At 34.0% G+C, this 11,253-nt stretch overlaps 1 protein-coding gene across 1 annotated transcript; it reads left to right on the top strand.

Moving 5' to 3' along the window:
* Positions 1 to 408: 408 nt before the first annotated feature.
* On the top strand, positions 409 to 1,969 carry LOC136227831 (exopolygalacturonase-like). Its single transcript, XM_066016600.1, has 4 exons — positions 409 to 557; positions 635 to 940; positions 1,021 to 1,536; positions 1,644 to 1,969. The coding sequence occupies exons 1-4, from the start codon at positions 411 to 413 to the stop codon at positions 1,863 to 1,865; spliced, it is 1,191 nt and encodes a 396-aa protein (XP_065872672.1). The 5' UTR covers positions 409 to 410; the 3' UTR covers positions 1,866 to 1,969.
* The last annotated feature ends 9,284 nt before the right edge of the window (positions 1,970 to 11,253 follow it).

Genomic DNA, 11,253 nt, shown 5'->3' with positions numbered 1-11,253 from the left:
AAAGCTCTGTATTTGTTGATAAAAAAATTGAAAGTATATATATCAACTCATGAATAAAGAAAACGATATACATTCACTGCTCTTATCACCTTCCATTTTACATTACATTTTATTTATCATATCTCTTTTTTATAATCATTATTTTATGAAAATAACAATTGTGGTTATTGAACTATTCTATAATAGTGTTACCAAAAAAAAGTTGCACAAATATAAAACATGAATAGGAAATTCATGCGGTCCTCATGCATGCATTTGAGGAAACATATGGTATTTCTCCAAAAATAGGAAGAGTCAACCGTAAACAAAAAGAAGATCTAACAACTAATTCCTAAAATTAGATAATGAACACTTATAAAACCATTATCCACTTAAGCAAGAAAATACCAAAAGAAATTGTAGAAAGATAAATGGAATCTTGTTTAATGTTGTCAACTCTATTTACGATTTTGATTGTGTTATCTAATGTAAAAGCGCAAGCACCAGCAGCACCGGGAGGGGGTGGAGGAGGGGATATAACGACATTTGGAGCAAAACCTGGTGCAGATAGTGCTCAGGTAATTCATATAGGAACAAGATTACATTACTGTTGAACAAATATATGCATTAATTAATTAGAATTTTCCTTTGTTAGGCTATAACGACTGCTTGGAAAGAGGCATGTGCGGCAGCAGGTACCGGTACGGTGACAGTTCCTACAGGAACATTTCTAACAGGGCCAGTGTTACTGGCAGGTCCTTGTAAAGGAGAGATGAAATTTAACCTTATAGGAACCTTACAGGCACCACCTAAAGTGGAAACTTCTGGTTGGATTACTTTTGAACATGTTGATAAACTCACAATAAGTGGGACTGGAACTCTAGATGGTCAAGGCCAAGAAATGTGGAAGAGCCAACCTGGTTGTTTCAAGAGTGCAAAAATGTGCAAGACAACAGCAATTGTAATTAAGCTTGCTCATTTAGCATCAACAGTTATATAACATATATCTATTTGTGATTCTAACTAATTAAAATTATACAGAATCTAAGGCTTGATTTCGTAAAAACCGGTCTTGTGGAAGGTATCACATCCCTCAACAGTAAGAATTTCCATATCAATGTTTTGTCTAGCACTGACATCACATTACAAAAGCTTACAATAACTGCACCCGCTGAAAGCCCTAATACAGATGGAATTCATGTTGCAAGATCAAAGGGAGTTACCATTACTGACGTTAACATTGGTACTGGTGATGATTGTGTCTCTGTTGGTGATGGAACATCAGACTTAAAGGTAATAAACGTCAAATGTGGTCCTGGTCATGGAATTAGTATCGGAAGTTTAGGACTTTACCAGAATGAGGAACCTGTAACCGGAGTCACTGTTCAAGGATGCACCCTTACAAAAAGTGATAATGGTGTGAGAGTTAAATCATGGCCGGACAAATACGGTTGCGAAGCATCGGGCATACACTTTTCAGATATTACCATGGAAGAGGTTGAGAATCCTATCATTATAGATATGATGTATTGTCCACCCGGTGGATGCAGTACAACGGTACGAATTTCCACATATTTCTATACAAAAATGCTATACAATGATTGGTTTCATTTTCATGTCTTATTTTTCTTATCATATCACTAACCTTATTGCTTAATTTCTAGGCTCCGTCAAAGGTCAAGCTTACTGATATTTCCTTTAAAGGCATTAAGGGTTCAACACCCACTCCTGATGCAATTTCAATCAACTGTATGCCTGGAAGTTGCACAAATATAGGACTTGCTGACATTGATCTCAAATTTACTGGACCTAAAGGACCTCCAATAGCTAATTGTACCAATATTAAGCCAACTATGACCGGAACTGTGAATCCTGCGGGATGTTAATGTTAATCAATGCAAATCCACACCTATTTTTGACCTTAATACAACTTGCTATGTGAGAGTTTTTGCAATTTTGGCTATATATATATATTGATATGTAATATTAATTCATCTCTACTCTTGATTCTAATGGATTATTGTATCTTTTTTTAGAATATATTAATTAATTATTTTGAGAATTGTGATTCTTTGTTTCCTTTCCATTACCTTTTCTCTTCTCCACATGTTTTATATATCCCTACACCTAATATATACATTTTTATGGTAATGATGCATTTGTACCATAACATTAGATACTTGCTACCTAATTGCAAAATATAATATAATTTTCACTAATAGTTAAAACCACCACTTGTATATGGTTTAGGTTGGTTAAGGCACAAGATCATCTATTCAACTAGGGTTCGAATTTTGGAGATGATAATGCAGTTGTAATTAAAAAAAAAGTTGAGCATCTCCTAAAAAATGCAGTCAAGAACTCCACCATCGGCAATGGGCTTGCCTTATCTTCACATGTTATTAAGTGGTTATTCATATTTAATCATAAAGCTAGGATGTGACGAGGAAGGGTTTATCAATAGCAAGAAAAGTTGTTTGCTTAACATTTACTATTTGCTTATTTTAATGTTCAAGAAATCAGGTAATCTCCAAAAAAAAAATATGCAATATCCATTAACACAACGTCGAGTTTCTTTACATGGCACTCAATCACCATCACAATATCCAGTTAGCTGTAAATTACTTACAAAAATTTAAAATAAGCCATAGTTCATGGTACCTTTAAGATACCGAAAAAGATAAAGAATATCATCCATATGATGAGAGCAAGGAATGTGCAAAAACTGATTGAGTTCTTGGACAACAAACCCAATAATAAGATGAGTAAAATTTAGATAAATCAACCGAAAATAAACCTATCATGAACATATGGTGTGTGATAAACAGATCCAATAGAGAGATCCATGTCAATATCTAGTCGCATATGAAAAGAAGGAAGAGCCTGATCAAGACCAACATCAGAAATCAAATTAGAGAAATATTTACGTTGAGATAAAAAAAAAAGGATGTCGTCATTTTCCCTTGCTATTTCAATACCAAGGAAATATTGAGCGTGGCCTAAACCCTTAATGGTAAAAGAAGAATGAATATATTGTTTAAAATCTTCAATAGAAGTTTCATAGTTACTAGTTATAAGAACATCGTCTATAGAGACAATAAGAACATGAATTGCACCTTTTTGAACATATGTAAAAAGGAAACTATCAATAGAGTTTGGGTGAAATCAAACATTATTATTTGAGAAGTAAATTCCTTGTTCCACTGTCGAACAACCTGTTTAAGCCCATATATGGATTTCCTCAATTGACAAACTTGACCGTTAAGTGCTTTGGTATAACCTTGTGGCAGATTGAAATAGATTAATTCATTGATAAATCCATAAAGGTCATAATTGTTAATATTAATTTGATGAATATGACATGCCTTAGATGCATCCATAGCAAACAATAAATGAACTGTAACAACTATAGTGCTGGGAAAAAAAAATCTCAACATAATAAATTCTTTGAATCTGATTACAACCCCGATGTACAATTTGAGCCTTATAAAGATCAACAAAACCATCCAATTTACGATTAATACGAAAAATCCATTTAGTAGATGTATGTTTATTTCCCTTAGGAAGAGAAGTAATATCCAATGTATTGTTGTCTTCCAAGGATCGTGACTAGATTATAAATATATTGCAGGTTCTTTAGTAGTGTCGATTGTGGTGAGATAAGCATTAGTTGTATGGGTAAAAGGAAGTAATTTAATAAAAGAAGGGGGATAAGGGATAAGAGGTATGTGCCAAAAAACCATCTAACCACGTTGATAGTTTAATAGATATTCCACTTTTAGTATCGAGTGAAAGAGCTAATGACAGAGTTATAGTTGTAGCTAACGGTCAAGTATGTGTGGGAAAATGCGAAGGGAACAATTTACTAGGTAAGGATGGGTTGCTACATAGTGGTTTTTGTGAAGTTGAAGATGCAATAAGGTTTTTAAGAGTTGAAGAGATAAAAGGAAGATAATGGTCTTTTAAAGGATCAGGACAAGTTGGTAAGATATAATAACTTTTTGAATTAGGAGTAGCACTAGTATTATGGGGAAAACAAAATGATTATGTATCATGTGATAGGTTAGCATGTATATGTGGTGATGGGTTGGTATGTGTACTTACTTTCGATTAATTTCAGAAAAATAAAACATCAAGCTAATTCGGTTCTCGATAGTCGTATTTTGCAGGTACGAGTTAAGGAATGATCAAGTGATAATTCAGCACGTACACGGGGCATGGAAGGCTACACGCGGGGCGTAGGACGATTCCCATTGAATCACGACAGTCAACCCACGTATTCCCACACAGTCAACACCTACCACGCGGGGCGTATGGCATAGCATACGAGGCGTGCAAGGTGTGAAATTGAGACAGTTGTTCCAAGAGCTCACCTACGCGGGGCGTCCCCAGGTATACGCGAGGCGTGCAAGGTGTGAAACAGTGACAAAAGTTCTAGGAGCTCAACCACGCGGGGCGTACTCCGGTCTACGCAAAGCGTGGTTGAGTCAACAACTCTGAAATTAGTCCACGCGTGAAGAAATTATCAACGGAATGGGGAAAATGGCAGACACGCGGGGCGTCCTCCCTTCCACGCGGGGCGTGCCATGTGAAACCTGCACAAAAAATGTGAATTCTTGCTTGTAACTTGTGTATTTACGAGTTTACCCCTGAACTTGATGTGTATAAATAAGAGTGATTAACATTCATTTTCTTATTCAGAATTTCATGTAACTAAACTCTACCACCTTGAGAGCTTGTTCATTTATTCCATCACTCCGCCGAAGTTTCGTTCCATCCTCTTCCACCAAGCTCGAGAGTTCCACCTCCAAGACCTAAGAGACGGCCTTGAGTCCGATTAGCTAGTTCTAAGGGCCGATTCTCCCCTTTCTACTTGCTAATTAGCTTGTACTCTTCCTATGTACTAGGTTTGGTTGTATTCCATATTTTTCCTTCCATATTTATAATATATGATTTGCAATTTCCGTTTCTCTATACGTGTTGATGTTTACTACTTGTTTTGATATTTGTGATTGATTATTATGTAGGGGAGCGTGATTACCGGCGCCCTTTCATGGGTCATCTTTAGGGAACCATATAGGTGCTGCCCTATTGGAAGTAACACCCCAGAAACTGTAGGAATTGACAAGCCACGGAACTTACAGGCCCTAGTTTCTGATCCCCAGCATTAGACATGCATTGACTAGGAACCACGTAGTCTAAGTACTTCACGGGTCAGTCGAACTACACGTAGTCGTCTTTGCAAGAGTAAATCATCAATCGTATATATTCGGAGTTTTTGTTTATTATATTTATAACTTATCGCAACCCGTAGAGTTTCGATTACATGAGTCTATCTCACCGTAGTTTAGGAGTAGTTTGTAGTCGTCACCCAAACCAACCTAAAGTATTCACCGCTTAGATAACAAATAGAACCGAGTAGTTTAATAATTATGGTTATAAATCCCGCGGATTCGATACCCGGTCTTAACCGGATTATTACTTGATACGACGGGGTACACTTGCCCCTAAGTAGCCATGTCTAGTAGAGTTCAATTGCACACATAACACCTTACTCTTACATTTTCTCATCCATCATCCACACTCTATTACACAGCTACTAGGCGCCACGCATCAATGCACGAATAACAACAAAGGAGATTTGGATGCTAAACAAACACTAGAGCTGGATGGAGTGGAATACTGGTGGGGCATGGAGCCAACATTGAAGATCAGATTGAATACCAAGTAGATTTGTAATCAGTAATCATTCTGTTCTTCAAGATTGGCTCTATGCCCATCCAGTAGTCCACACCATCCAGCTTAGTGTTTGTGTAGCATCCAAATCTCCTTGCTATTCGCACATCACACCCCTTTGTACGCTATTCGCACGTCACATCATCATGTCCCCCTTGCTTGCTATTCGCACATCATCATGCCCCCCTACATGCTCTTGAGTCCATCTCCTGGCAGTTGCTAGATAACCTGCCTTGTTGCTGATGTATTGCTCAACAATTCACTCTCGGCTAGGAAATGGCCCCTCAATGAAGGGCTCTATCAGCTTTCCATAAATATGCAATAATAGCTAGAAAATGCATAGATAAATTAGACCCCAAACTTGAATAGATAAATTAGATCCTAAACATAGGCAAATGCATAGATTTATAGCATCATCTATAGGATAGGAAGGGCGATCAAGTGGCCGGGTCATAGATACATGCCCGAAGGACTGATATTACGATGATAAATTTTGGTCCTGAATATGAGTTGCGAATAATAGTAATTTCATGAGTGTATATGCATGTATATGAACTGATTACTATGTGTTAATAAGTTCATGATCTTACAACTGGAGGTGTGGAGGGGAAATCGACACCTCCTTCATAAAGAGTGTTTGGAGGGCCCTTCATCATGATAGACCATTGCCGATGGTGATGACCTGCATATATAGCAGCAAGCGTACATGAGTTAACAGAAATAAAGAAGGAAGAACAATGCACAACTGGGTGAGTAAGATACATATACCTGTAATATTGAGAAGCCACCTGGTGCCTCATACCGGAGTAGGGAAATCTGCGACTCAACACGAAGATGGAGGTCCCTTATACGTTTATCCATGATCGATATAACTAGAGTAAGTATAGTGTTGGGTTGTGGACTCTTGAGAATTGGTAAAAGCTTTATATTTATATTATGGGTGGGTAAGTGAAAGGTCTAGGAAGGGGAAAGGGTAAATGAGAGATATTAGGTCTCTCTGTATATGGTACATAATTAATGAGCATCATTTGGTTTTGCAGATATCAAGACTTGGGGATTCTAGGCCTAATAATGACTTAGATATGCAGATCAAGTTGGATTTTGCTTCCAACACCACGCCTTTTGAAAGATTGACAGATTTTGAGATGTATTGCTTATTGTTTTTACCTTATATTAATTACATTAAGAAATTTGTCTAGTTCAAATGTAAACAGATTATGAGCATTAGTCTCCAATAAATTTAAAATCATTAATATATAGAAATTCTTGTTCATTTGATTATGTTTCATTACCAGATTCATTCGAAGAAGAAGGCAAATAGTGACATTTACGTTTAAAAAAAAGTCATCTAAACAACAATAAAAAGACATTAAAATAAATATATCTGTCATCTAAAAATAAATCCATTTACATGATTGATTAAGACCTATATCATCTAAAACAAGCTACAACGATATAAATTATTATAAAAACTGCCATCACGAATACCAATATGTCAATTTCCTATATATCTACTTGACCTTTTTAATTATTAGTATGTCATGTGATGACCTTAAAGGTGATGTTAATAATAAAAAGCAGCATCATAACAAGATTAATATGACAATACGCAACTAGGATAATGTCATGTGTCGTATCTTTACATGACAGAACCTAACCATCGCCTGAAGGTGCAACAGACGACAACGAGCCCCATGAATGATTTATATCTCGCAGGACGACGGTTTTTAACCATCGTCTGAGAGGCTATTTGGCGTAGTGAATATCTAAAGATAAACTTTAGTGAAAACCTCATAACTTTGTGGGAAAAAGAAAAGGTATATGCTAAGATAGAACTCATAAATTCTAATGATGTTGTTAGAACTAGACCAATAAAATATCGTCTTGATGATAAAAAAGAATTTGAAATACAAATAAAGAGTTACTAGAATTAAAATTAATCCAAGAAAGTAAAAGCCCTCATAGTAGTCCAGCTTTTCTTAGTAAGAAAACATAGCAAACAAAAAAAGAGGAAAAACCAGAATGGTAATAGACTATAGAGAACTAAATAAGAAAACGATTTTTTATTGATATTTTTTACCCTATAAGAGAAATTTACTTAATAGATTATTAGGAAAGAAGTGGTTCAGTAAATTTGATTGTAAAAGTCGATTCTGGCAAATTAAGCTCTATAAAGAATCTAGACCTTGAACATAATTTAGTGCGCCACAAGGACACTATGAATATGGATTGTGTTACCTTTTGGTCTGAAAATGCACCTCAGATATTTCAAAGAAGAAGGAATACAATATTCAGAAAATTAAATGAATTTTGTGTAGTTTATGTGGATGATATATTAATCTATAATAGTGATATAGCAGAACATTTACAACACCTAGATGAATTTATGAAAACATCAAGACAACATGGAATCTTTTTATCAGAAAAGAAATCACAAATCTTTAAAAATAAAATAGAATATTTAGGGTATATAATAGATAGTGAATGACTACAACTACAAGATCATATAATAACTCGAATAGAAAATTTTAAAGAAAAATTAAACACTAAGAAAGAAGTTCAACAATTTCTAGGAATAATAAATTATGCATGAGATTATGTAAGAGATTTACCAAAATTAAGACAACCCTTGCAGGAGTTAATTAAAAAACATAAACCATTTAAATGGACAATAAATCACACTAACAGTATAACAAAAAATAATAAAAAAAAGATGTAAAAGTTCTACCAAAATTAAGATTACCCAAAGATGATGATCAAATCGAGTTATATACAGATGCTATCGATATCCGGTGGGGACCAATCCTCATAGCATATAGAAAAGATGATATAGATAAAGAAACTCCTTTAATATGTGGGTATAAATCAGGAACTTGGAGACCATCAGAGAAAAATTATCATATTAATGAGAAAGAGTTCCTAGTTGTTAAAAATGGAATCAAAACATTTAGATATCATTTGTTACCTATAGAATTTATAATAAGAACATATAATACACAAGTAGGAGCATTTATCAGAAATAAAATAGATCATGTATCAGAACTTAAGAAAAGAAGACATTGGCAAAGTTTTTTCAATTGTTATTATTTTGTTGATACACCTATTTCTGGAAAACGAAATATCTTGCTTTTTTGAGCAAGAATGGAGAACATTTTTCAGAAAATATCAAAAATCAGAAATCAGAACTGCTAGATGCTGGCAATGATTAAATAAAAATCATGAGAATATTTTGGACAACCTTGAGGAAAATAGGAAACTAATTTACTCTTTTTAAAAGGGTAAATCATTTTCCTTATTTTCTTCATATATTTTTCTGTTGAATAACGTAAAATTTTTCCATTCACTTGTTTTCCTAATGAAAAAAACACCGGAAAATCAGAAAAATATTTTCCTACACAATATTTTCCGACAAACAAATGAGGTCTCAAAGTGTATATGAACTCATGATATATTTGCAAATGAATAAAAAAAACCATAACAATACATCATTTTTTTTTTTATCACATCTATTTTTTTATTATTATTCATTATTGTTGGGGCTAATTTTAATTTTTAATTTTTAATTTTTATGTAAATAAAACATGAGATAAATTTTAATATAAAATTTGGTAAAATGAAAAAGCATAATCAGAAAAGCAATTAAAGAATAAAAGAAAAATGGAAGAATTAGTTGCTATTTGTTTAGTAATAGCATGTACGCTTCTTCAACGAATTTTTTCGAAGCATCCAATCCAAGGGTGGAATTTTGGTACGAGGATAACAAATTTTGAAACTAGAGATGTTAAGAAATTTAGGAACTACTGATGAAGATCAAACAGGCTAGTATCGAAAGCTGAAAAAAAAAACGTGGACAACTATTTTCATGGCACTTTGGTGGCCCCTTTCTTCAACTTACATCCACATTTTTGGGCTCTAATATACACCTTTAAGTAGGGGGGATGGTGGAGAATCAAAATAAGAAGTGACGTAGTTAGTGGAAGTTGCAAACCTAGATTCTCAAACCTTAAAGACTATAAAAATAGAGAATAAAACATCATTATATAGCCTTAACCAATACATAAACCTAACACCAACACATATTTCAACCGACTTTCTGACCTTTATTTTTCTTAATTTCGATTTTTAAATACTCTCCAACAACAAATCTCGAGTTCATTAAACCCAGAATGGTTTTTTCATCTTGAATCCCTAACATACCAACTTTGGCCTTAAATATTCATTTTATCCTGAACGGTGCCTAAAATCCAACTTTTTAATCCATTTCTGGCCCCAAAACAAATTTTCGTTGGATTCTCTACTTTAAAAATTCAGATTCTGCCACCCTTTTTCCAACAACTTTTGCAACCCCCTCCAGTTCGTTAAATCAAAAACTTTTTACACTTATTCAATCCCTGATATACCAAGTCGGCCCTAAACCTTTCATTTCGCCCAAACTCTTACCCAAAATTCTAAGCCCTTTCCGACCCCTCGAAACACCATCTTTGCTGATTTTTTCTGCCATTTATCTGCATTTTTCTTCAATTAGATAAGTGAAATGTTTTCCAACATCAATTCGAACCCTCCCAAGCTACGAAACTACCGTTTTAGTGACTCGTGGGCAACATCGAAAAACTTCAAATTTCATAATTCATTTTCATCCATCAATACCAAGTTTGTTATTTTTATTCTTATTTCCTTAGTTTACATTCTTGGCATTAATTTCTTATGTTTTGGGATTTCCATTCCTTTGTGAGATTCACGTTGTAATTTCATATTTTTCCTTCCAAACTTGTAATCAAAATATTATAAAAAAATCAATAACAAATAGAAAAATTAAAAAAATCTATTGTGTTGATTTTTATGTTTTGGCGTTGTCTTGGTAGTCATTTGTGAGCTAGTTAAGCTTTTTTATAAGCGGACCTAAGAGAGATTTTTTCAGTCCTCGGGTCATTCACTAATCAATTCGTTTTTAGAAGTTCAGTTTTTAAGCTCAATTATTTTCTTAGAAATATAATAAATCATTGGGGAATTAATTTTTCTTGCATGCCTGCATCACATCCACAAACGCCAAAGTTGAAATTAGTATATTTCAAAAATATCGCTAACAATTATTTTATTAAAATTAATGTTTGGGGTTATTGAACTTTCTTATATTAGTACTACCATAAAAAGAAGTTCCAAAAATTTGAAACATAACAATAGTTTCAACCACATCTAATCAAAATTTTCAAGTTTTTGTTAACTTATCAGTTTCTCTGCTATAAACATAATGAATTTTTTTATAATTAATTCATGTTTATATAATGGTAATATGTTTGAACAGTTTTAGACGATTTTTAAAGATATAAAATTTCTAAGCATAATCCGAATGGATTCATGACTAATTCTAATCAAACAAGGTTGGCCCATATGGTCTAGTTCCGATTTGATAACGGTGATTTGACCCACAAACACACTCTCGTATTCATTCACTTCTACAAGAAGAATGACATACCATGTGAATATAAAATCCTTTTGGGATGATATTTTTGTCCGTTAAGCAGTAATGCCACAATGTTC

Source organism: Euphorbia lathyris, chromosome 4, assembly GCF_963576675.1.
Source record: "Euphorbia lathyris chromosome 4, ddEupLath1.1, whole genome shotgun sequence".
Lineage (NCBI taxonomy): Eukaryota > Viridiplantae > Streptophyta > Magnoliopsida > Malpighiales > Euphorbiaceae > Euphorbia > Euphorbia lathyris.
This window is presented reverse-complemented; position numbering and strand designations above follow the sequence as displayed.